The 25,286-nt window shown below is 39.3% G+C and overlaps 3 protein-coding genes across 3 annotated transcripts; 2 read left to right on the top strand and 1 right to left on the bottom strand.

Annotated features, from left to right (window-relative positions):
* Positions 1–1,041: 1,041 nt before the first annotated feature.
* tc2n (tandem C2 domains, nuclear) lies at positions 1,042–10,635 on the top strand (the record flags this gene model as incomplete). The annotated part of the gene is made up of 11 exons (XM_079226384.1): positions 1,042–1,108; positions 1,206–1,400; positions 2,538–2,708; positions 3,217–3,296; positions 4,901–4,970; positions 5,610–5,710; positions 6,421–6,537; positions 6,916–7,107; positions 9,156–9,270; positions 9,378–9,577; positions 10,510–10,635. The coding sequence occupies 11 exons, from the start codon at positions 1,042–1,044 to the stop codon at positions 10,618–10,620; spliced, it is 1,419 nt and encodes a 472-aa protein (XP_079082510.1). The 3' UTR covers positions 10,621–10,635.
* Positions 10,636–15,754: 5,119 nt separating this feature from the next.
* Positions 15,755–20,315, top strand: plek2 (pleckstrin 2). Its single transcript, XM_079226124.1, has 9 exons — positions 15,755–15,819; positions 15,922–16,086; positions 16,910–17,094; positions 17,220–17,311; positions 17,935–18,122; positions 18,271–18,372; positions 18,599–18,682; positions 19,002–19,080; positions 19,896–20,315. The coding sequence occupies exons 1-9, from the start codon at positions 15,766–15,768 to the stop codon at positions 20,021–20,023; spliced, it is 1,077 nt and encodes a 358-aa protein (XP_079082250.1). The 5' UTR covers positions 15,755–15,765; the 3' UTR covers positions 20,024–20,315.
* An 872-nt stretch (positions 20,316–21,187) lies between these two features.
* LOC306739950 (galectin-related protein B) lies at positions 21,188–24,670 on the bottom strand. Its single transcript, XM_079222041.1, has 4 exons — positions 24,629–24,670; positions 24,238–24,323; positions 22,430–22,610; positions 21,188–21,809 (listed from the first exon to the last, which is right to left on the bottom strand). The coding sequence occupies exons 1-4, from the start codon at positions 24,653–24,655 to the stop codon at positions 21,666–21,668; spliced, it is 438 nt and encodes a 145-aa protein (XP_079078167.1). The 5' UTR covers positions 24,656–24,670; the 3' UTR covers positions 21,188–21,665.
* Positions 24,671–25,286: the final 616 nt, after the last annotated feature.

Genomic DNA, 25,286 nt, shown 5'->3' with positions numbered 1-25,286 from the left:
TGAAATAATTCAAACTCACTGCACTTTTTTTTGCAGTTTGACAATCTCCCAAGTAATCCTCAAACCGAATTAAGATGGTGTCCTTATTTATCACAGTTTAGCTTTGTCAGGAAACGGTTTTATTACAACACTAAAATATCCTCCCAGTAATGACAAAGAAATAAAGGATTTATGAGCACTGCGACACTGATTGGGAGGAATTTATTTATTATTTATTTAATCAATCACAAGCATAGGGGTTTATGGGTACAATAATAATACTTGTAAGATTATAACAATATAGGCATAGGATTCAAAACCAACAATGTTGGGGGTAGTATAACTATTTGTGTGATTATAATGATTAACACATTTCTTGTACTCAGTAGCTATTTTGGGGTATTTGTGAGGAACTAAAACAAATTTGAGGATTATATCAATTTTGAAGGTGTTCTCCCAAATTTGGCATTTTTAGAACAAATTGGGGAATGTATAAACACATTTTGGGGTGTAATACCATATTTTAGCAATGGAGAAATGCTATAACAAAATTTGGGATTATAACATGTTTTGCTTTGAGCTATTTGGTGTTTTTGGTGACCTCTAAAAGACTTTGGGATAAAGAAAACAACTGACAAATAGGGAGAGGGAATGGGGGCATTATACCACATTTATGGGTTCCATCAGATAATATATTATTGGTGTGCAATACAAACTTTTTTTTGTGGAAACTAGATAAACACATTGTTGGTACACTATGCTAAATTTGACGATAGGCACACTCAACAAAAATAATTGAGATTTTATCAAATTGTTGGCCAAATTTGCGTGATTTGGGAATTTTATGACAACATTTGTGTATACTATAACAAAGTGTGGGGTTACAAATATTGAATTCTATGTTTGATTTTGGGGCACCATAACACATTTTAGTATCTTGAGTGTTATCAACTCCTGATTAGATCCCCAGAATGGTTTGCTCCAGCCATGGTATCACTGTTTACTGTGTAAACTCTAACCTCCACTTACTCTTTCATCATTGAAATATTTCCAGTAGCAGCAATGGAGTGCCTCAAAGACTGCTGCAAAAAGTTCACAAAGAAGAAGGGGAGGGAGCAGGAGACCCAAGGTACACATGGCATCCTGCACAGCTAAATGCCAGACAGCTCTGACAGAGTGTTTTGGTTCTGGTTGTATGATTTTTTTCTTCTTCTTCTGCTTTCAAGTGATCGCGCTGAAGATGCCTCCTAAGGCGTCAGGATGGGACCCGGATGGCGGGAGAAGGGGGGTCACAGAGGACTACCTCCTGTCCAAGCTGCCCCCGGGCGGCAGAGATGTGCCGTTCGTCCTGCCGACCTTCAAGGCCTCCTACATCCAACCCAGAGGCTGCCGCTACCCCAATTTACAGTCTGGGCCGCAGAGTACGTACCATCAGCTGGCTATTCTCCTTTTGTCTGCGTTAAAGATTTGTTCATATTTTAAGGGCTTTAATGTGTAAATCTCACCATCATGAAGTGCAACGATCTGGAAACCTGTCTTAGATTTTTGTGTTGACTTAAAGGTTGGGCTGGCAAATTCTGGCATTACAGCATCTCTGGCCACGTTGAACATACAACACGTGACTTGTGACTTATATTATATTATTGCAAGTGTGATTTCTATTGTGCTTCATTCACTGCATTATGGCTGCCATGATTGGCTGGATTTTGAGGGTGAATTCCCTCAAGAGAAGCTTTGGGTTTATGTTCATTTGGAGAACCAATATTTGGCCAAGAAAATGGTAGTTATGTGTGTTTTTTTTCTCTTTCTCTGGTGATTTCGAAAAAAAAATGTTTAAATGCATTCTGGAGTTTCAAAAACAACTCTGTCTGCTTTTGTCGAATTCAAAGATCACAGCTTTTCTTGTGATTTATTGAAGAGCTTAAGCTCGCTAACTTTTGGTCATCCAATGCCAGTGTACACTGTAGATACTCATTTGCAATTGGTTGGTTCTCCGTAGCTTAATTTTTCAATTTCTTGAAGATTTTTTAACCTGAGTTTCTCCAGATGTCTGTTAGTTTCGGATTAAATACGGATTAAGGAAAATTACTTTTGTGCGATGTATTTTCACTTGAACAGCGCCCCCATTAGGCCATTCATCAGCAGGATGTGTGTAAAAAGTTTCCCATCCAATGTATGTTATAGGTATTTTTACAACATTGAATTCCTATACAACAGGTCAGTGGGCAGGTATTCCCCATGCTGCAGCCTCCAGCACAAAGACATAGGGCAGAATAACATGTGTAATCTTTCCTCGACATAGGGTTAGAATTAGGTAAAGGTTATGGTGACACATTTTACTCCACCCACTACACAGAGGCAAGTGCCGTAATGCCTCATGTGTCAAAGTTTCATTAAAATCAGCTCAGAGGTTATTGCTGTATGACCTGACGTTTGATTACACAAGTACCAGGATATCCTGTTTCTAAGTGAATGGCTGCAGTCTTTTAGTTTACTGAAAAGAATAATTTGGTCAAAAGAGAAGCGAGTTGACCTCCAGCCCTGCTGTCTGTCTGCAGGTTCCGCCCGGTGTACGTATGCAGAGAGGAAAGCAGAGCTGCTGGGCTCCAGTCACTTCCCCTACAGCCCAGAGTCCAGCCTCCATCAGGGTCAGCTGGCCGAGTACATCTCCCCCGGATCGACCCGCCGCGGCACACTGAAGAACAGAGACCCCATGCCCCAAAGTCCAGGTAGCAGAAACCTCATCCATGCTTTGCTCCAGTTGTGAATCTAAAATATTTTTCAAATGTAAAACAAGTGAGCAGAAATTGATTTTGTGCAGTTATGTAATCTGAATGAAATAATGTTTATAAAATGGGTCACAGAAGAGAATTTCTGATCGTATGTATGCCAATCAGCAATCAATCTGTGTACATTTATATCTCACAATTCGGCTGACTGTCTTTTCATTTTTTAAGAGTTTATGCGAGATGTGAAATCAAGAAGTTTGTGTCTGAATATCCACGTGCATATCCATCATTATATGCCTATTCCTATACACAAAATAGACACCTATTTTGTGATATAGTACAGGAAATATTTGCAATGGGGAATAAAGACATAGGCACTGTTTAATTCTATTGGCAGCAATGTATAAAAGTTGTATTAAACAAATAGTACTGTTTACATTTATCGCTGATTTAATGGCAGATAAACTTAATTAAACAGCCTTATTGTGGGTTGATGTTTTTCTTCCAGGTTGGACGCTGAATGTGGGTGGCGAGCAGCGACTCAGCAGCTCCATGTTTGATCTGTCCAGCCCTCAAATTCACATGCAGGTGAGACTGTTCACTATCTAATCTATATGCAGTCAGCGTTTCTCACCCTGTGTCAACCAAGACTAAATATAGTTTTACAGTTTCCACTGTAAAAGTTTCCGCAACAGCAGAAAGAAACATATGGCAAACAAGCCTTACAAGCTGGCGTTTTGATTTAGGTACAAAGTTAGAGGGTCATTGCATCCGGAAGAGTTGAAAAAAGGAGACAAGGGGACAGTTCAGCCCAAAATCCAAAATTGTCATTACATACAAATCTTATTGGAGCCATTGTTTGGTTTGTCCGTTGTGGGCAACTGTTTTATTTATCTATTTTTTATACTAACTGATCTTAAATTGAGGGTAAAGTATAATGACATTATATTTCTTTTTACACTATATTATTTATGAATTTATTAAACCAGGAGAACACTGAAATCTTTCATTTTGTATGTCTCAGTTGGGCTTCCAAATATCTTGTTTAAGTCTTTAAAATAGGAATAAATCTCCCCAAGAGATCCTCTATGTATTACTGGAAGTCAATGTAGGCTTGTGAGTCATCCCGAAAAATGATCTGACTGTATTTCAAATCTTAATTTCAGTTTCAGCACTTAATCCTCCAGCTGTGCCTGAATGTATCTCTGTTTGCTGCATGTGACTCATCCATTGATTGTCTTGGACAAAGTGCTATTTAATCAGTAATATAATAAGGAAAACAATGAGTAAGTTGGGGCGTATATTTCTTTGTTCTTTAAAGGATGTGGTGTAGTATCAACAGCTTCTTATAGTTGAGGCTGTGGTACAAACAATCAATCCAACGTCTCGCCCAAAACCTTGATAAACTTTTGAATGTCTCGTTCAGGGCACACACTTTGAAAAGAGCAACGTCAAAGCAACGCACTCATTGTTTTGCATATTGTGAACTAACACTGATACATTTCTATTCACCTTTAATTTCTATTGAGGTCTTTAGAGCGACATGCTGTACAACTACTGTTCAATTAGCCCAAATGTTTTGCTCTGCAGCAATATGAGCAAACAGTGGAGGCACTCCTTTGCGAAAGATCTGACAGTAAACAAATAAACCCGGGTTTCTTGAATGAAGGTTTGAAATCTTAAATATAAAATATCTCAAAAACGAAAGGATAGATTGCAATGCAATTTGGTACAGACATTCATGAACCACAGCAGATGAATCCTCAGGACTTTGGTGACTTAGGCTTTTTCTCCAGCGACACAAGGAGGTTGACATCTGTGGTTCTGAGTGGAAAAACATCTCAACAACTACTGGATGGATTGGCATGCAATTTGGTTCAGATTTGTTCCCAAGAGGATGAATTGTAATAACTCTAATCCTCTAACTTCTCATCCAGCTCCAATTTAAACTCCAATGCTTTGGTTAATAATGACAACATACCTGAAAAACTAATGACATTTTCATCAGCCTCATCTATACTTTGATTTTATTGTAAATTAGCAATGCTACCGAAGATAAGCATAGTTAACATTACACCTTCTGAACATCATTAGCATTTAGCTCATTTAGCTACAGCCTCACTGAGTCAAAAGCGTGTCTGTACTCTTGGTAAAGGATGACCATCTTTGTGTGTTTTTGGGTTCACCTGCAGCGCTTCGACTCCGTCTCCAGCGTCCTCAGCAGCACATCCTCCATGATTGGCTCCATTGAAAGCAGCCTTGGTAAAATACACCTTTGTCTACACACAATTTCCCCTTTTCATACTTTCTAGTAAGTCTGATTACGATCACTGTGCATTGTGCGGTCATGAAAGGGAAGAAGCATTAATCACTGACAAATGTTTTCACTAAGGTCCACCATTGAGCTTCAGAGATAAGCCTTGTTCCATAAAGATTGTATTATTCCATAAGGATAGGCAGCTTGGTCATAATAAGAGATAAATCATTTGTATTACATTTTTCCTGCACTTCCATGACACATTTCTATCTCTGTTATGTGTACGTCAGTGAACGTCATTTGAAAAAATGCTGTTTTGTTTCTCATGTTTTTCTTGTTTAGCAACAACTGTGTTGCATAATGACCTCCTTGAATCCTTGCATTATACTCTTTGCAACAATAAAACAGTGTTGCTTTTTCATTAATGGAGCTGGACTGAAAGCCTTGTACTTAAATAGATGTTATAGATAACAAGAGGAGAAAAGGTCAAATTAAATGTACTTTGTTACGCCACAAAAAAATACTGTAATAATAATAATTTGGTGCAAAAGTGTATCTGTGTCAGCTTTCAACGCTCATATAGCTCCACCATTACATCCAATAGCATCCAGTAATGTGTTCCTGTTGTGCCGCTGATGTTACAGACTCCATCCCCCTGTCCGGGGACGAGCGTGAGTTGGGGAAGGTGTGCGTCCGAGTGAACTACCAGGAGGCTCTGGAGCAGGTGTGGATCACCGTGGTCCAGGTAAGGTTACATGCTGTGAGAGGAGGAGAGCCTGAGAACACAAACAGCTCCATTGTGCCTCTGCTGCAGCATTTCTCAATGAGACCTTTGTGTTTTAGAAACACAGCTCTCTGTTAGCTTCTCTCAGCGCTCCATTAACTTTGGCTCGGACACAGAAAATAAGACACAGAACTTTCCTCATTGATGCCAAAACACAGTGATCAGTGTATCTCTGTGTGTATTGTACAATCAATATTTTTGTTACGGCTATATTTTTGGTTTTACAGTTGTATGGCTTTAATGCAAACATGAAAAATGGGGCACCTTTTTCCCCACCCAATATTCAGATTTTTTGTTTTTGGTAAGTGCTGCTCTAGAACTATCCATTGGGACATTTGGATGGAAGTAGATGCACAAATACTCTTGTTGTGTGACATTATGTTAATAATAGACTCCTTCCTGGAGCATAAATGGAGCTCATTTTGCCTAAATAAAGTTTTTTTTTTTTTAAAACATTAAACATTAACAGTCTCTAGAAATAGCAACAACAATAAAAAAATTCATGGCCTCGCACATCCAGGATTGATTCATCAGAGGTTTGGGATTCTCTTGTTTTTCTTTTTAGTTTGTATTTTAGCTTTCCCCTACGCTGTTTGCTTAGGAGCACTGTGGCGTAGAAATAGATTTGACCTGCCTCGACTCAAACGTTCTTTTCCCTCTTTCTTTATCAGTGTTCAGAGCTCAACCTGGTTCCAAATGGAGTGGAACAACAAAAGATTGGATTTAAAGGGATCATCACCATCCCCAAACCGATACAGTTCAAGAGCACGATAAAGGACTACTGTCAGGTAATGACAGCTGTCCAAAACCTGATTCTTTTATGTTTGTGGTTACAAATTGAGTTGTTTCTCAGATTTTATTCTGCTACATTTTATTTTATATTCTATTGTAAATTTAATTGTAAATGTAATATGTTCCTATTTCTTGCACTGTGTTTATTGTCTAATGTTATGCACCACCCGCCATGACAAATTCCTAGTATGTGAAACATACTTAGCAATTAAACGGTTCTGATATTAACTGAAGGATTATTAATTAAAAAATACTCTTGTATACAAAGTTTAACTATTCTTTGCAGGGGTTTTATTGCAGTTGGCATCAGATTGGATTTATTATTCCTAAATGAGTTGTGGGAAAAACATCTAATTTTACTGTCTGCTCTATAGGACGTGTCCTTCATGGAGACCTTTGTGTTTGCGCTGCATCTCCAGCAGTTGCGCTGCAGCGCTTTAGTGTTGCGACTGCAGACGCACAACCCCAAGAAACGTACGGTGGCCGAGTGCGTCCTCTCCCTACGACAGCTCGGCCCTCAGGAGACGGAGCACTGGCTCGAGCTCAACCCTCCGTCCAAATCCTCTGTGAGTGTCCACTTCACGTGTTGTGAGTCAGGCATGTGGCACTAAAGTTTGTTATTGGTCTTAACGCTGGTGCCGGTCTTTGTTTCCATTACATTGTGCCATTGGGAGCACAGTTTGAGAACATTTACAAGATGGTCAGGAATTAAACAATTATTATGATTTTTAACATTTTGTTCTACATGGCAGAAAATATCCCCCTCATGAATTTTGCAGCTTTTACGTGTCTTAAAAAGAGCAGCTAATCATTTCTGAAGATGATCTTGCTGGACAAAACATGTAAATATCACAAACTTGTGTTTGCCACATTTTCTGCAGTAATCCAAATCAAATGGAAAAGTCCCATTGGCTTTTTGTTGGTGGAACCAGTGTGATGCTAACTACCTGGTTAACCTAAAAAAACACGTCATCCTACAGCGCTCTATTTGGACATACGCCAAAGTATTGGGCCGCCAGAAATTTTGACCTAATGATGTTGCTTGGTGAGAAGTCAGAGGATCAGTGAAGAGATTACAATTAGTCCTGAAGGGGACATGAATGTCTGAACCAAATGACACTACAATACATCCCATTTTTTTTTAGATATTTGACAACAGTGCTAGCTGAGCGTGTCTCACCGGCTGGCCAGCTATGGCCAAGAGGAAAAACTTCCTGTGTGGGAATATCCAGAACTTTTATGACTTATTGTCCATCGTTTCCTCTGTTGGCTGCTGTCTTTTATCACCTTTCTATAAGCACATTAAGGACAAAGCCCTGTGTGTGCCTCATAAAACTGTCCCCATGATGCATTGTAGCCCACTGGCATGTACTGTACTCTCGGCCCCACCAGGGGAACACCGAGGCAGACTTTATGTTGTTGCATAATCACAGGAAAAAAGAGAAAGGGGATTCATTATCAAGGGGAATTGGGAAATGTGCTTTTATTGGAGAGAAGAAACAAGATTCTGGAAATGTAAGACATGGAAAGTAGGTCAAACCTCAAACCATTTCCGCGGCTGAGAATGGTTTTGTTGATAAATGGATGCATGTCTGGCCAGTGACAGTAAAATGTGAACTGTTTCTGCACTTAGTGGTTCCGACGGTGAATCATCTTTCAGAGGGTCGATTTGACTCAGTGAGTGATTTTACCCATCTTGCGGACACAAAAGGCCCAAATTGTCCAAATCACTGTCAGTCAGTTGAAGCTCCGAAGGGTCAAAACAGCTGAACTCCTTAGAAGTCTTGAACAGGAAAAAAAAAAAGCTGGTGGTCCAAGATGAGTCATACACACGTCAGAGATATTACATTTGACTTGAAAAGGTTGATAAATATAATGTATAGTAATCTGTTAGGGTACATTCTTAGTGATTTTTCCCCTTTAAAAACTTTAGTTGCGACTCATAGGCATTTAATGCAGAGCAGATAAACACTGTGTTCATCCTTCTTATATTGATTCTAGCCATGTGTCGTAGCATTGGGGATTTTGTTCATGGTCCCCAGAGGAATGAAAACCCCCGAAAATAAGTACTTTTGAAAAGCAATGGTAGTTTGGTGTTTGATGCCTGAAAAAAGGTCTGTGGTGACCACGATCTTAAGAGATTTTAACGTTTTGTTCTACGACGTAAAGTACGACAGTAAATACCCCTCTTGTGAATTTAGAAGCTTTAATAAATAATCATCCTGAAAGTGCTTTTTTTCTAGGCAGACCTGAAACCTTTTTCTTCTTCTTTTCTGTGTATCTTCTTCATTTACTCTTAACCAGTAACTTATAGACTGATATTTACACATCTGAACAAATACTCACACGTGTATTTATTTTAACCAAAATTATTCAAATAGCCCTAGTGGTTGCAGAGATACATCTTTTTTAGTTTGGGTATGCAATTTGTGAGGAAAGGGCCTACAAATAGGTTGGTTTTCAAAAGGTTAAAGATTTTATATTTAGTCATTTTCACAATGAAATGCCACGAAATGAGGACACGAAAATAGATTGTTGTGCCATGAAAAGTTCAAAGAGTTTTTACATATCTGAATATACTATATATAAAGATATAATTGTATTTATCTTTCAGGTGTGCCACGCTGAGTTGCAGCTCACCACCTGTTTTCAACCAGTCAACGGACGCATGCAGCTCCAGGTCCTCGCCGCCCAAAACCTCCCAACATCCTCCTCACCGCTCACCCAAGGTACTGGAGGTGTGACTGGAAACAGTCTAATGTGAAATGATGTACACAACAACAAGAGAAAGAGTAACTCATCTTTGACTAGCACGCTGTTGTTTCCACCTCTCAAGCCTTTTTTGTCAAAGTGGAGATGCACCAGTTGGGGCGGGTGGTGATGAAGAAGAAGACTCGCATCCTGAAGGCCTCTGGCGGGCAGTGTAAATGGCCGGAGACGTTTCACTTCCCCTTGGCCTCGTTAGACCACGCCTACTCGCTGTCAGTCAAACTCTACAACCGGAGTTCGGTCAGGAGGAAACAGTGTCTCGGACAGGTGAGTTGTTCTGACTCCAGGTTTTACGTTAGACTTTTAGTCTAGTAGTGCAAAGTTCAAATTTCCATATTTTTCCTGAACACTTTAAACACTCACCGTCCATGTTGGTTTAAGAGTCTAAAAATAATTGTACATCCGCAATTTAAGTTTTTTCTTTTTTCTATATCTTACTGTTCAAATATTTCTTTGGTAAGTTTTGCAAGTTTTGTTCTGCTATACAGAGCTGCTAACGCACCCAAACGTACCCGTGATCTCAAGCTGTTTCAGAGGCTTTAACATCCCAAAATGCCTAAAATATTACGAACTGATTAACTTCCTGGGATTAAAACTGAAGGATGTTAATTTGAGTTTTCAACAACTCCGCAAAGAATCGGCAGCATCATTAATATCAATATATGTGGACAGTAAGTAAAATAATCATACTTAAAGACTAAATAACCTTTGATGAACAGCCGTTGTGTCCACAGGTGGTAATTACAGAATATTGGGACGCGTTTCTCTTTATTTTGTGGTCTGCTTCAACATAGTGTCACAGTAGGAAGTAAAGTAGTTAAACACAGTCATTTATTTTTTATTTCATGAACTATTTATCTATTCATTAATTATTAATCATGAACTAACCATTGAACTACTGGTCACACTAGACTAAGTAAGGCTTAAGGAAAAACACACAGGAGTGTATCGATGTGGGAAAAGTTCTCGTTTTAACAGGCCTCACCTCCACACACACACACACACACACACACACACACACACACACACACACACACACACACACACACACACACACACACACACACACACACACACACACACACACACACACACACACACACACGCACGCACGCGTGCACGCACGCACGCACAGAACTTGAAAAAAAGATAAAATGCAACAAGCTAAAGAAGGATTGTCTTCCCAATGCTTCTGGCAGGTTCCGCTGGGATTCGACAGCTCCGTCCCAGAAGCAGTGGAGCAGTGGAAGGACACGGTAGCTCACCCAGAGAAAATGGTGTCAGCGTGGCACCGGCTGAGCGCTGCCTAAACCTCCTCTCCTTACGTCTTATTTGAGCTCTACGGACAAGATGCTCCCGTGCTGATGGTCCCGCTGTGCTCGCTTGCTTCTCCACTGATGGACGCGGCCTTGTGCGCCAGCGGAGTTGTCTTTGACGCACCGGACCGTAAACTCCTGAACGTGCTCTGAATGCCAGATTGCCACTGTTCAGGTGCTCGGTTGTAAATAAGGGTTTCGAACAAAGTTTAATCGCTGGAAGATTCTGGGGTTGTTTTTTTGTGTGGACAAAATTTAACAAAATCCGCTTCGTAGCATTTAGCTGTACATAATGCTGTATTTTGTAACTCACGTGCTTTTTTAGGGTGAACTTTGTCACTCTGTTTAAATTAGAGAGAAAGTTTACAAGCAGAGAAAGTCACCATAGAGCCAAACTCACTGTATCCGTCTGTAATTAACCCATCTTAAAGGATTAGGCTGACGGTAATCTGCACTTTTCTTATTGTCAACAAACCAAACAAAGATCTAAACTAACACTTAGTTTTGTGTAAATACGAGTCAGGACCACAGTTTAATTTGTATTTTTAAAGACTATAATTTCCTGAAACACCCGTGGCACTATAGTGTTCAGCAAACATTACTTAAATATGCAATAACTGAATGTTTTGGCCAGAAGATGTGAACACAATATCATCATTTTTTAAGTTGATACGGCAAACAGTTGTGAACATGAATCCTATATTTAATCTCTTTTTTTAAGCTTTGTTTTAGGTCTCCACCAACTCTGGAGGGATAAATCTGACTCTGAACGTGTTAAATACTCCATTGTGTTCACCAGCTAGTCCGCGTCTGTCTGCTGTTTAGTGCTGAGAAGGTTGTGTACAGTTGTTTTTCAGAGCCTCTTATCTAAAAAAAACAGCACTACATAAGTGCAGTCCATTTACCATTTGTAGCCGCTTTAAACGGGAGTAAATTATTTTCAGGGACTATTTCAAGTTGCGGATTAATGGACATTTGACCTGTTAGCTTGTGATGTGTTTTAATAGTTTTTGGACAACACATCAGCAATAAATCAGCGACATGACTTTGTAGTAGAATCAGTCTTTTCATGGTATTTGTTGACAATAAGAGAAATTTAAGTATTACTCGATTTATCCTTTAATTCCCACCATGTTATTGTAGAATACAACAGTATCAACCCCTTAGCAGTACGCTCATGATGATAGCACTTTATTTTTTTGTATGTATTTAAAGTATTAATGTTGAAAGTTTAGCGATTAAAAGTAGATGTCGTTTGGAAATGTCAAGTTATGTGTGTGTTTATTGAAAGGAAGAAGCGAGCAGAGCATTAATGAATGAATAAATAAACAATCAAAGTGTTAGTCTGTAGGTGACATTTCGTCTTAGCAGAATCCAAATTAAGACAAGGATCACTTTAACTTTGCGCAATAATTCTGGGACTCAATTTGTATGATGGGTAATCATATGAAAGGAAACCAGACCAGGGCCTTCAGCATGTACATGTTACACTCGGTGCAGCACCTGTTAAAATAGGTCAACAGCCATAAACCACAGAGTCACCCTGTCACTTTTTATTGAAGAGGCCTCTGGTTGAGAAATCTCAAGGCAAACAGCAAGAGCCACGGTGCTTCTCCTCCTCATGGCTCTGGGACATCCTGTTTTTCAATTTCACCCTTTATTATAAAGGTCATTTAACGTCACTACTGTTTGTGTGCCATAGTGACGATAGAAAGGTTTGCCATTCGTGTGGAGAAATCAAAACAATTTCCTTTCAGATGCAGCACGTTGAAAAGTTTCAGTGCCAACACTTAAAAAAAAAGAAGAAAGAAATCATATTGCAGGAAATGTGTGAAGGTTTGAGGAGCTTTGTAAACATTATTACTATATTTTGGGGAAATAAAACCCTGAGGTTTATCATCCCAGATGGAATCCCGTCTCCAGTTCAATCTCATAAAGCATGAGATTGACTGCTCTGTGTAACCAGCTGTAGACGTGACACGCAAACACACACCCAGTGAACAATAAGTCTGTGGACCAAGAAAACAGAGTCCGACGGGTGTTTGTGTTTAAAGTGTGCGTGTGACCAGGACAACGGGAGCTGGCCTGCGTCACAGAGCCCTTCATATCCTGGCGTGCCAAAACACCATCATCTTTATTTTGCGTAATTAATGTTTGATTTATGGTTAATGTTACACAGAGGGCATTCCAGACACACCTTAACCCGTGACTTGACTTAACACTCAACTCTCAGCTCAGACGAGCTTGTTTGACTTTGACTTAGGAAAAGGTGCTTGAGTCTCACAAGCAGGATTTGGGGGGGTTTATTGTTCCTCTTTGTGCTGAACAGATTCTTTTCCCGACACTCATTTGGCCGGTTGCGACAGTGAGTCTGCTGCACATTCCGGATGTCTTATAACCTCATTCTTGTGTCTGCACGTTCCTTCACCTGGGAGACACAATGGAGAGGTTACAGGAGTCCTGCATCAGAGAGGAGAGCTGTAAGAGTCATGCTTCTCTCCTCATACATGAAGGCCCTTCCTCTGGTTTTCATTAAAAATATAACAACTCAGATGTTTTTGAAGAAAGGAACATTGAAACAAAATAATTTTAACTCCTTAAGGAAAGTAGTCCATTGATGAACATTTTCCAGCTAGATTTTTAAAGGAATTCTGAAGAAATCCTGCAGAATTTCGATTATGTGACAGTATGCATTTAGATTAGAACTATTCATATCCTAGCGAGCCATCGCTGTACCTCACACCTCCAAAACAAGACAACATCAATGAAAATGATAATTTTAGTCACAAAACGTCATGACTGAAGAAATCATACATGTATTAAAGATATATTAAAGATATCACAGGAGAAGTCTGGCAATATTCTGGCTGTTAAGAGCTCTCATGAAAAGTGACAAGCCAACAAGTACCGCCTGTGTATGTAAAGCATGGCATCTCTTATTCCTCTGTGTCATAAATATCTATTGTTGTTCACAAATTAATAAAAACACATCAATGAGCCACACTGGAAAGAGTTGAAACAGTCATGATCTGTATTGGAATGTCAAATTGCATCGTCACCATCAAATATGATAAATTAAAAACTGAACATTTTAACTGTAGTTCATTTGAAGTCAATTAAAAATACAACATGCTGCCGATGGACATATTCATTAAGGCACTAAATATGTATAAATCTGCTGCAGAAAAGAAATAGTCCCTAATGAGTGTAGTGTTTACTCGTGTTTGAGTATTTTTTGTTAAAAACTACAGTGCCCTAGATAATTATTTAGCTCTTCTAAAAAAATTTCAACTTTATATTGACTTCACAAGGAACCAATGGTTTCGTGCCACAGACAAGGAAGGGAAGTCAGAAAGAACTGAGAGATGTAGCAACACACTGCTGGTTTTGGTCTGGATTTGTTGACAACAAGAACAAAGGAATAATATTATACAGCATATGCTAGAAACTGCAGAGTAAAAATAGTGTGTGATTCAGCCACCAAGGGGCACCAAAGTCAGAACATTTCAAATCTTGCACATGTTGGCTTCAAATGAGATAAATATTCTTTCTCGGACAAAAAAATAATTAAATGAATAATGAATATTCTTGTAATAACATTGAAATCAATTAATGTAAAGGTGTGTTTCATGGTAACAAACTCAGAGTATCATCTGACTCTGCAGGTGAAGTGTTTAGCGTCTCTTAGCTCATTGTTTTTGTTTTATAGTGTCGTTTTCAGCTGTTTAAAAAAGAAAAGAAAGAAAAGCTCCCAAAGAAACACTGTAGACGGCAACACTGTAAATGGCAGACAGACTAAGTTAGCAGCTGGTTAAGATAGCATTTAGCAGGTAAAAAGCCAGATATTTCCCTCAGGTGTTGGTGGAGACCAAAACATAAACTAAAAGAGAGTGGATATTGTACTAAGCTCTGCTAGATAAACAGAAACAAATGAAAGCTTCTAGCTGTGACTGCCGGAAGTGTAAATTGGTGGCTGTATGTTATCTTAAGAGGAGACACTGAATGTCTGTTTTGTTTTGTATCCGGGCGGCAAAATACTTTGTTGAATTTGAGGGTAAATGTTACCCTCAAAGATTTTTTTTTTTTTTACAACATTACAAGCTGAAAGAATTCATTCGAGCATGAGCACAGTGGAGAGGGTTTATTTTGAAAGTAGCTACGTAGCAGAGTAATGTCCAGCGGGACCTCATGTGGTCGCAGGAGTCTCCGTAACAATAGTGCACCGACCACATTGCTCACATATTATGTGCGCTTTGTCCTGCTACTGGGTACAGCTGCTCAAAGCTGATTAGCTCTGGTCGACCACCAGCTGCTGGTTTTCATCAAAATTGGGTAAAAAAACGTTCATCCGTCAGCAGGATGTTCCGATCAAGGCGATGTTCCTCCTTGATTTGAATTCTTCACATACTGAATTTCATACTGAATTTGAGTTTTTGGTTTAGTAACTCCCCCTTTTTTTTTACATACACACACACAGAGTGCAGGTAAACTGTACATTTAGCTAAAAGCCAATCCTGTTCCTTTGGACTGAACATTATGGACATTATTTATTATTAATTCATAATTTAAACAAGATTCATAAGCTCATCACTATTGTCACTTTACCTTGATATACTTTTATTTACTGTTTTACCTATTTACGGTCTATGCATTTATGTCTCATTATGCTAGCCCAAATATTGGTTGGATCCCTGTTTATATCAAAGGCTATTCATTTTGAAATGACTGTCTAACTCTTATTTTAACTTCTGCATTAGTTTTTTTACTGACAAGGTTTTTTTATGAGCATTGAGAGTTAGTCTGAGGTCTCAAATCGTTATTACCATTACTGCTTTCTTGTTATTGTTGACAATAACTTGAAACTTGAGTCTTTACTAAACTATCCTCACCTGTGCTGAGTCAGAGCGCCCTCCTGTGGTAACTGACAGAAAGTGCAGGATTTGATTGGCCTCCCAGTGTTGAGCAAGGTAGGTGTGTGTGTGTGTGTGTGTGTGTGTGTGTGTGTGTGTGTGTGTGTGTGTGTGTGTGTGTGTGTGTGGGTGTGTGTGTGTGAACAAGGTGACGCACTCTCCTCTACATTTAAAAACGTGAGCAGGCAGGAACGGGCAAAGCTCAATTGCCAAGAACACATTGAAGAGAATGGACACAGACAAGAAGAACATGACTCTAAGAGAAGGATTCCTGGTGAAAAGGGTAAGAGTTTTGGCTATTTAGGCTCATCTATTATCATACTACTGTAAGATATATAACAGCACGACAGAAGAGTCTGTTGATTTTCTGAGAATGTGATTACAGGGCCATCTTGTTCACAACTGGAAGGCGCGCTGGTTCGTGCTGATGCCAGACAAGCTGCTGTACTACAAGTACGAAGATGGCAAAAGGGACTCATGCCAGCGAGGCAAAATCCTTCTGAAGGACTGCGTGATAACTTGTCCTTTCCTGGAGTACGAAAATCGACCGGTGAGTTATTTTTATATTATATTTTATACTTTTTAGAAAGTTCCAAAAGTTGGCCTGTCACAATATCAGATTTTCAGTGGATGATTATCGAGGCCAAAATAACTCACGATAACGATATTATCACGAACATTTGAGAAAAATAAGAACACATTCATCTTGAACTTTGTTCTGAACTTTGTGCATTTTGTCTCTTTTTTGGTAAAAGATCTAATTTGTTCTGGGGGGCGTTTAGGGAGGGAGACAAAGTGAGAATGAAAAGAAAAGGAAATGATGAAGAGGAGCTGGATTATTTACACAATATCATTAACATGTTGTCAATATTTCACTTTTTATATATTGCAGTTGACTTCAATACCGGTATATTGTGAATTAAAGAAATGATCAGTGTATAGTTAAAGTGAAGTGTGTCCTCTTTAAGTGATGGCAACGTTCCCCTTGTTAAGTATATGGATTTAAATTAAATTGTTACGTTTAATTTATTATTTAAAACATTTAATTACAGACAGTTTTCTATCTGATGTCCCCATTTCTGAAAGAAATTGATGAGATAAACCAAATATTAAAGGGGAAAAAATAACAACAAAAAAGAGACAAAGAAAACAATTCTATAAAACCACTAAAAAGCAATTAATTCATTTGATTTGATAATTTGATTTGATTCTGTCATAAACATAAATATATTTGAAGACACAGACGGTGTCTTCACCAGCTGAGGCTCACTGTTGCTTCAGGCTGCTGTTTCGTCAGAATCTGTTTGTTTTTTTGGGGTCTAAATTTGGTAACAGAACTAGGCATCAAGCTCCCCTCTATTTATGTTTCCCAGTTGGTGTTCAAGCTCCAGACAAAGAATGGGGTGGATCATTTTTTGGAGGCTTGTTCCCGGGAGGAGAGAGATGACTGGGCCGGTGACATCACCGCTGCGGTCGGCAAGCTGCCGACATCTGAAGGTGTGAAGGTGCCAATGCAGCAGGACCCTGCTGGGTCCCAGTTGCACGACATCAACCTGAGGTAGGCCGTGCACACGACATTTTACCCACACAGACTTCTACCACACGTAAACGGTGCCTTCACTGCCTCACCCTGCAGACATCTCACTGTTTCTGCTTGTTTCCATGTCTCTGTCTCTCTTAAAGCAAGGTGTTGGACGCCATGTACGACGTCCACAGTGGCATCAACATGAGCAACCTCGTGGAGCACGGCAACACTTACAGCAACTGTTTCTCAGGTGAGGTTTCCAACATATTTAGTCGTCGGCGTCCTCGCAGGTGATGGTTACATGTTGTCCACCTTTATAATATTGCAGTTTGGTTGTGATCCCTGCATGATGCTGGTGAAATCAATGAGGGTGGAAATAACAATAATAAACTATCTTCTGGAATTTAGGCTGGAACTTTAACTATCATAATTAATTAAATTATGTTTTGAATTGTTTGCCTGTGTTTTTAGTCGGTTGTTTTGGTTTCAGCCAACTCAAATTTAAGTTTGTTTTAACCTTGAAAACCGTGTGCGAAAATCCCCCCCCGCACCTATTATCGGACAAAAAACAACAACAACGTTTTCTTAATTATCTCCAGAACCACATCGTTGTTTATCTTCATTTAAATTGCTACAATACCGCAACCCTTGTGAGAAGAGACATGTGCTGTGAACAATTATTTAAGTAACCGTTAAGTTTATGTACTTACGTAATCTCCGTCGACTGCATCAACTTCTACGGCGGACCGTAAGGTTTCACAAAATCCTTAATAAGTAGCCCTTAATTAAGTATGTTTCCATCCATCTACTGTATCATTGTGTCCATGGATAGACTGTGGCATACAGACATGAACATATGTGACGTCCCTGCAGGCTCAGCGGTGGTGGACTGGCTGGTGTTCATGCAGCTGACTCTGACCCGTGTGGAGGCCATGACGCTGGCCTCGGCCCTGCTGGAGGAGGGCTTCCTGCGGACCATCGGCCTGAAGAGTGTGCAGGCTCTGCGCACCGCCGGCCTCAGTGAGCAGTTCATGGACGACTCCACCGCGCTGTACAGCTTTGTGAGTACCAGGAAGACTCTGCTTGCCGACCTCCAGCCCTTTGTCGCTGCTGCCACATTGAGAATATCCACATGCATCGTAGACAGGTTTTCAATGTGGATGCATTCATTAAGCAGGTCGGAGTTGTATTTAATGTGTTTTATCACAGTCTGACAGCTTAAAGAAGAGAGGAAGTGTGAAGGCAGAGTCTTCACGGTCTGCAGTGGAGCTGAGTGGAAAAGTGGTCAAGAGAGGATATCTACTGAAACAGGTAAGCACACAGAATAATAATAATTATTATTAAGTATGTAAGTAAATAGGCAATGTTATGTCACAATGTATTAAATCAGCTATTATTGAAGTCCATTAATGGTTGATTTAATACATGTAATAAGGATTTATTGTTTAGTTAAGGGTTGCAGAAAATGCAGACTTATTTGTAACTTAGAAGCCTTTTATAGCCACCAAACTAACCCTTGACCGTCCTTTAAACACAGGGACACAGAAGGAAGAACTGGAAGATGCGACTGTTTGTACTGCGTTCAGAGCCGGCTTACCTTCACTACTATGATCCAACCAAGGTGAGTGTACAGCAGCCCATGCTACTGAGACCCAACACAGGCCAATACACTATTAAAGTCACTAAAGACGTAAGTGATTCAATTACCGTTAAAGTCTTATAGAAATCAAATAAGTGTATTTTTCTTACAAACACACTAAATGCTAGATTACATGACCTCACTAAATGCTTAAATGGTGATGCAAAACAAAGCAGCTGTTTTCTTTTCCTGAGCCTCATGCCAGTTATGACTCATGAAGCATTAATCACTTTCAAGTCTCTGTAATTAATTTCCATTAATCTGACTCAGTCTTATCCAATTCCTGTGTTACATCACTCAGGATGACATCAGCCCCGCTGGCGGCTTCTCTCTGCGATCCTGTCTGGTGTCTTCTCTGGACGATAACGGAGTTCCCTCAGGTGAGTCACTGTCTGCAACTCCCGTGACCGCAGAAGCATAAACTCTTCAAAAACAAAGTTGTAAGCAAGCAAATAATCAGACAGGAAGAGTAATGAGAAGAAATGGTTTTGTTTGCCTTTTTCTGATTGTTGGTTTTATGTCACTGCTTCCTTCTTGAGTTTATAAATTACATCATGTGATGAAGTGGAAGCAGAAGACCGAGGCAGTTTACAGTCTTCAATGTTTTTATTATTACTTTATTTTGTATTATTTCATGAATTGATGATAAAAAGTATTGTTTGTATCTCCAAAGCCTGATATACCTGTGTAGTTTAATTTGAGTTAATCCTGCTGCTGTAAATATATAGAGCACCAAATCTCCTATGGAAATTGCCCTCAACAAATGCATAATTTACTCAAGTTTGAGTAATGTTTGCTGAAAACTGCAGCGGACAGAAGGTTTCGGAAATGATTTGCCTTTTAATGTTTAAATGAAAAGTAATATTCCTAACCCTGAGAACCACAGACCGGAAGGGAAAAGTCAAAAAGTATTGAGAGACAGCGATTTAGAAAAAATACAGAACAATGCCAGAATGTGCTCCTTATGAAATGTCATCTTTTGAGGTGTTTAAGACTGAAGTTACAGTTTTTTTCGATCAATCATTCATTAATTTTATTTATTTCCACATGTCTTTCTTGTCAAGTTTTTTTCTTTTCTTTTCTTTTTTTTTAGCCTCTGGGCCAAAAACATGGCAACTGGCTTATATATTGAACTGTAACTGCATTATTTCTGTTTGTCAACCCTAATGCAGTTCTACTTTACTGACCCACACAGGTGTGAAAGGCAACATTCAAGGCAACTTGTTTAAAATAATCACCCAGTCAGACACACATTACTTCATGCAGGCTCCGACCCACCAGCAGAAGATGGACTGGATAGATGCGATCAGAGAGCAGACGTAGAGCGGTTAAGACTTTTTAACATATTAACACGTTAATTTATCCTGCTATGAAGAAAGATTTACACATTCCATGAATGTATACTTGCAGCAGCAAACCGGAACTATGTCATTTAAATTCATTTAAATGACAGTGTTAGTGATCACAAAACATTTCAGACCATGTATCTCAGTATATCAGTTGGATTATTCTGTATTTTTTAGTTTGTGCACGGAGGATTTAAAGGCATTTAAAAGCCCAACTAGCTCAACGTTCTGCATATGTTTTACAAGATTTGTTCCTTAATAAACTATAAATCATTTTTGACTTTATTCTCGACATTCATTCACTTATCCATGTAGGAATTATTGATATATGGTGCTGAGAAGTACTTGAAAAATTATGATCTAATAATAACAAAGTAAGCTTATTGGTTCTCCATCATAGTTTCATACTTTGTCCAGTTTGACTGAAACAAGTATTACATTGTAATCTATGTGGTCTTAAAAGGTCTTAAAGGGAATTTTATTTAACTTGTTGAACGCTGCAAAAACCCTATACGGTTTATATGATAGTTTAACTTAAGTAAGAGGGTCTGACACCAGGAGGAAGTACAAGTAGAGACAAGAAAAGGCCTCCGGTGGTTTTTGTCCCAATCATCACGTTTGAGTGCAGACCGGCTGCTCCCAGCAATCACAAACTGGCACTCCCACTCTGCAAGCTGAGTCGAGCCTTTATCAGCTGAATGACTCAAGCTGAGCTGTTGTTGGTTTACAGGCTTGTTCCAGTAAAATCATAAGCGACGGAACACCTTAGTGTCACAAGAAGCTGTGCAGTCAGTCTTAAAGTAAATCCAAGGAGAAACACTAAACCACAAAGCAGAAAACAGCCAAACAAATAACAACAAAAGTGGTTTATTGCAGTGAAGTAAAGTCAATATGAAACGTTCTCACAGAATTAGCTCAGGGGCAAAGAAAAGTACATGAGCCGGTGGGCGTCAGTGGCTTCTACAAAGTTGATAATGGTACAATAACAGAAAGTATGAGATAACCTCTGCAGCTTTGTTTTTAATCTGGAGGCAAACTGAGAGGAGTGTGTGTGTGTATGTGTGTGTGTGTGTGTGTGTGTGTGTGTGTGTGTGTGTGTGTGTGTGTGTGTGTGTGTGTGTGTGTGTGTGTACTGGCATGCACTAACGTAGGCTACGCAAATCGTTTTACATTATTACACCTGTTACAGTACTGATTCGGGCACAGAATGACAATCGGTTGGTTTCAGAAACATTCATCTTCATGCAGGCGCTCGTAAACGTAAGTGCTTTCAAAGGTTAACTCCAGAGAAATCAAAGACAGACGTCTGAGATTCGAATGCACAAAGACGGATGCAGCACTCCTTTCAGCAGTGACACATCACGTCTGTGCAAATGTTCATCAGGAAGGGAAAATAGTATCGTTTAGACCACAATTGCTTCAGTTCAAATCACATTCCTCGGTTGATTTAAGACATTGCCGACTGTTACATTCAGTCTAACTTCAAGTCCCCAAACAGGTAATCTAGTGAAGGCACTTAACATGTGGTTACGAGGCAGGCGTCACTTTGTTCCCCCACAGCCCCATCATGGGTCAATTCATTAAAAGTAGCTCTATTCTAACCGTTTGCCCTGCTGGTGCTAGGCCACCTTGGTGAGCTGAAGGTCTCCAGAGACCCGTAAGGCAGTGAGGGAGGCGAGCGGGGTGAGCCGGTGGGTGAATCCGCACAGAGGCTGTCCGTCCACCAAGATGCGAAATTGCTGGTGCTCACAAACGATCTCCATCTAACAGTCGGAGGAAGAGGAGGAGGAGGAGGAAGAGGAGGAGTAAGAGGAGGAGGATGAGGAAGAGGAGGAGAAGGTCAGTATTTATTTTTGATGCAAAAACTACTAATTACAGATTTGCCTGCAGGGTATGGAAGGTTTAGGTTGTTCACAACTTAAAGGCCCTGAAAACCCATTTTCTCATCTGTTTCTGTAAAAAGTTTAGATTATTTTACTTGTGAGATTTCTGTATTTGTTTTTTGTTTCCTCCTGAACTGTGCTTGTAGCTTATTTAGTCATGAATATGGGATGTTATACAAATAAATCCTTCAGATTTGTTTTCAGTGGCTTTAAGGGCAGAATCTAAAAGTGTCTTGTACAGAGCAGCGTGGTGGTTGAACAAACAATAAGAAGAAATAATGTTTAAATGTGAACCGTTCTATTTTGAATTCATCTTCCATTCAAATAATTTGCACTACAGGAAGAGCTCCTGCAACTCTCAAGGAAAAATACATTTTAATATCTAAGACCATGCAGAGATCAGAGAGGTGAAAAATAAAGGCAGGACACATATTTTCCTTTTGACCATGATGATGGCTTTTTACTTTAACTGTCCTCGATGTCAGAGACTCTAAACGTACCTTGAAGGATTCTCCAGGTGCAAACGGAAAGTAGGAGAGGGTAGTTTCAGCTCTTCCCCACTTTCCAGCCAGGCGAGCGTTGCGTTGGACGGCCTTGTCCATGAAGCTCACCTTGAACTGAAGTCCCACGTCGCCGTCTGTGTCCTCGTCCTGAGGCTCACTGGACAGAATCACCTCCATGCTGCTCGAACACACAAGACATGTCACTTTACTGCTCTTCGTTTCAGAGGCAGATATTCTATTTTTATTAGTTTTGAGGTTTGGACAAAACAAACAAGGTTTCCCTTTGGGCTCTGGGTAATTGTGAAGGCATTTCAAACCAAACAATAACCACCAGATTCATTCATAATGAAAATAGTTATTAGTTGAGTAATAACAAGAATTGGGATACTCATAGTTATATTCATCAGCAGTCACTTCAATGCATTGAATACTTTTAATACTTTAAGGGCATTTTCTGATGAAATTATACATAATTTTACTTAAGTAACATTTTCAATGCAGGACTTTTACTACCTACAGTGTGGTATTAGTACTCTATAGGATCTGAATACTACCTCCAGCACTACTAATATCATGTAGCTTTTCTATTTGTCTCCCTTTTATTTTACATTATACTATATTACTTTATTATTTACTGCTGGTGGAATCAACTGAATTATAAATCTATGTTGTTTTCTTTAGCGAACAGTGACATCTTCTGGTCTTTATCTCAACTGTACTAAGAATAGTTAATCGCAAGTTTAAACCCACAATTTAATAATAAATGTGTTAAAAGGCAGGGTTTTTTCCCTGCAGGAGTATTTATAATTTCTGTATCCAATTTTTACGTGGTTGAAGGTACATTTACTTGAATCTTTATTGAATACTTTATTCGAGAATATGAAACTTACAGGGCCATTCTGCATCATGAGTATGCTTTTACTTTTAAAACTTTAAGTACATTATGTTGCCATTACTTCAGTACTTTTACTTAACTTTACTTGTATCAGAGTATAGAAGATATTACTACTTGTATGTGAATGATATGAAGTGATTACAATCATCAAACACACGGCTCTGTCTTTGGCCCTGATTACATGGCAAGCTAAAAACCTTATAAACAACAATATTCTGTACAAATATGCCATTTTGCAGGGGATTTTGTATTTCTTGCTGCAGGCATTACAATATTATTATACGTTAATTATACTACATGTTTCATAGTTACATTATATTATATGTTTGATTTGAAATGACAAAGAAAACTGCTTTTGGCAGCACATTTTGATAGTGGAGTTGGTATCATAACGACCCGAATCAATAAAAAGCTCTATTACATGCAGTATTTAGGAAAAATTGTCCTTTGAGGACATTTGTCCATAAAACCTCCCTGATGTTTCTTCTTGCATCACATTTTATTTTTGTCCCAGTATATGTTTTTTTTTGCAAGCAGCCTAGTTGTTTTTTCTTAATGACTGACTGAGTAAATAGCCAATTGATGGTATCAACCAAAGAAATTCCATGTGACTCAGATTTTCAGATTTCATGGGATTTTGCAGCTCTACCACGCAAATTCACATACCAACCTATAATTAGGAAATGCACTGGCATTACAAAGATATTTTCCCCAAAAAGGGACTCGCTGGGTGGTTATGCACTCAAACACAGACACCAGCTGAAATCCTGTTTTAAATATGCTATAGTATGTATTGTTTTCTTCATAACTTTATGGCTGCCACGTCATGTGTGCAACAGTAGGCTATATCAATCATTTATAATCCGCTTTTTTTTATTACAAAATGAAGGAAAAAAAGGTGTGCACTTACTTCTTGGGTTTTTTGTTAATAATTCCCATGACAACCAGCTTCATTGAAGGCCGCAGTCCACCCTTTATCTCTCCGGTGTACTCCCCCTGAGAAACAATAGAGATGTTTCATGTCCAGACGAGCGTCACACCGGATGAGGCCTATATACCGATCAACACACTAGATTATTACTGCACGAGGCTCTTCGATCATGCAGCCTGCTGATGTCGGAATCTGCGGTGAGCTGCAACCTATGGCACCGCCGGAGACAATGGCTGTATTGATCCACATTATAAACAAACACTGACTCAGCTGCACAAACTATATTTCTGTATTTCTTTCAGTAAGCCACGTCCGAGTCAGATATTATGCATTACATCACAATTATAATCACAATTGCAAAGCTACATACATTTTCTTTCTCGTCCTTTTCTTCCATTCCACTCAGGGCGTGATGCAGTGTGGAGGTTTGGAGCGGTGATGCCGACTGAGGACCGATTGACTCTGCAAACCCCGCCTGTACGTTGTCATAGAGACAGGCTCCCAATTTGGCAGTGATAAAGGTGGGAGACCGGCAGAGAGGGGGGGATATATTATAAACTGAATATTTCAGTTCAATGCAAATAATTTCGATAAAAAAGTTGGTTAAAGAAGAGGGTTGTTTTGTTGTTTTATGGACCTTCACGTTCATATCAATGCTTCTCTGGTTCGTAGAGGACCTGTTTTACGTTTCTACGGTACAGACACGCCCCCTTTACAGCCGCCACCGTGCACCTGATGCTGCCTTCATTTGTCACGGTTCTACTCGTTAAACTGGTACATCAAATTATCATCTATGTCTGCTATCTTTTGTCTTAATTCTGCATTTAAGTTCTTGTTTAATTGTAATAATAATACTGATAAAAAACCTACAACTACTATTATTACTACAACTACTACTACTGCTATTGCTACTGCTATTGCTACTGCTACTGCTACTGCTACTACTACTACTACTGCTACTGCTACTACTACTACTACTACTACTACTAATAATAATAATTATTACTGTTACCCAGCAATTAGGCTTG

This window comes from Taurulus bubalis, assembly GCF_910589615.1.
Source record: "Taurulus bubalis genome assembly, chromosome: 1".
Classification (NCBI taxonomy): Eukaryota; Metazoa; Chordata; class Actinopteri; order Perciformes; family Cottidae; genus Taurulus; species Taurulus bubalis.
The sequence above is the reverse complement of the archived record's forward strand: the minus strand, read 5'-3'. Positions and strand labels throughout refer to the sequence as shown.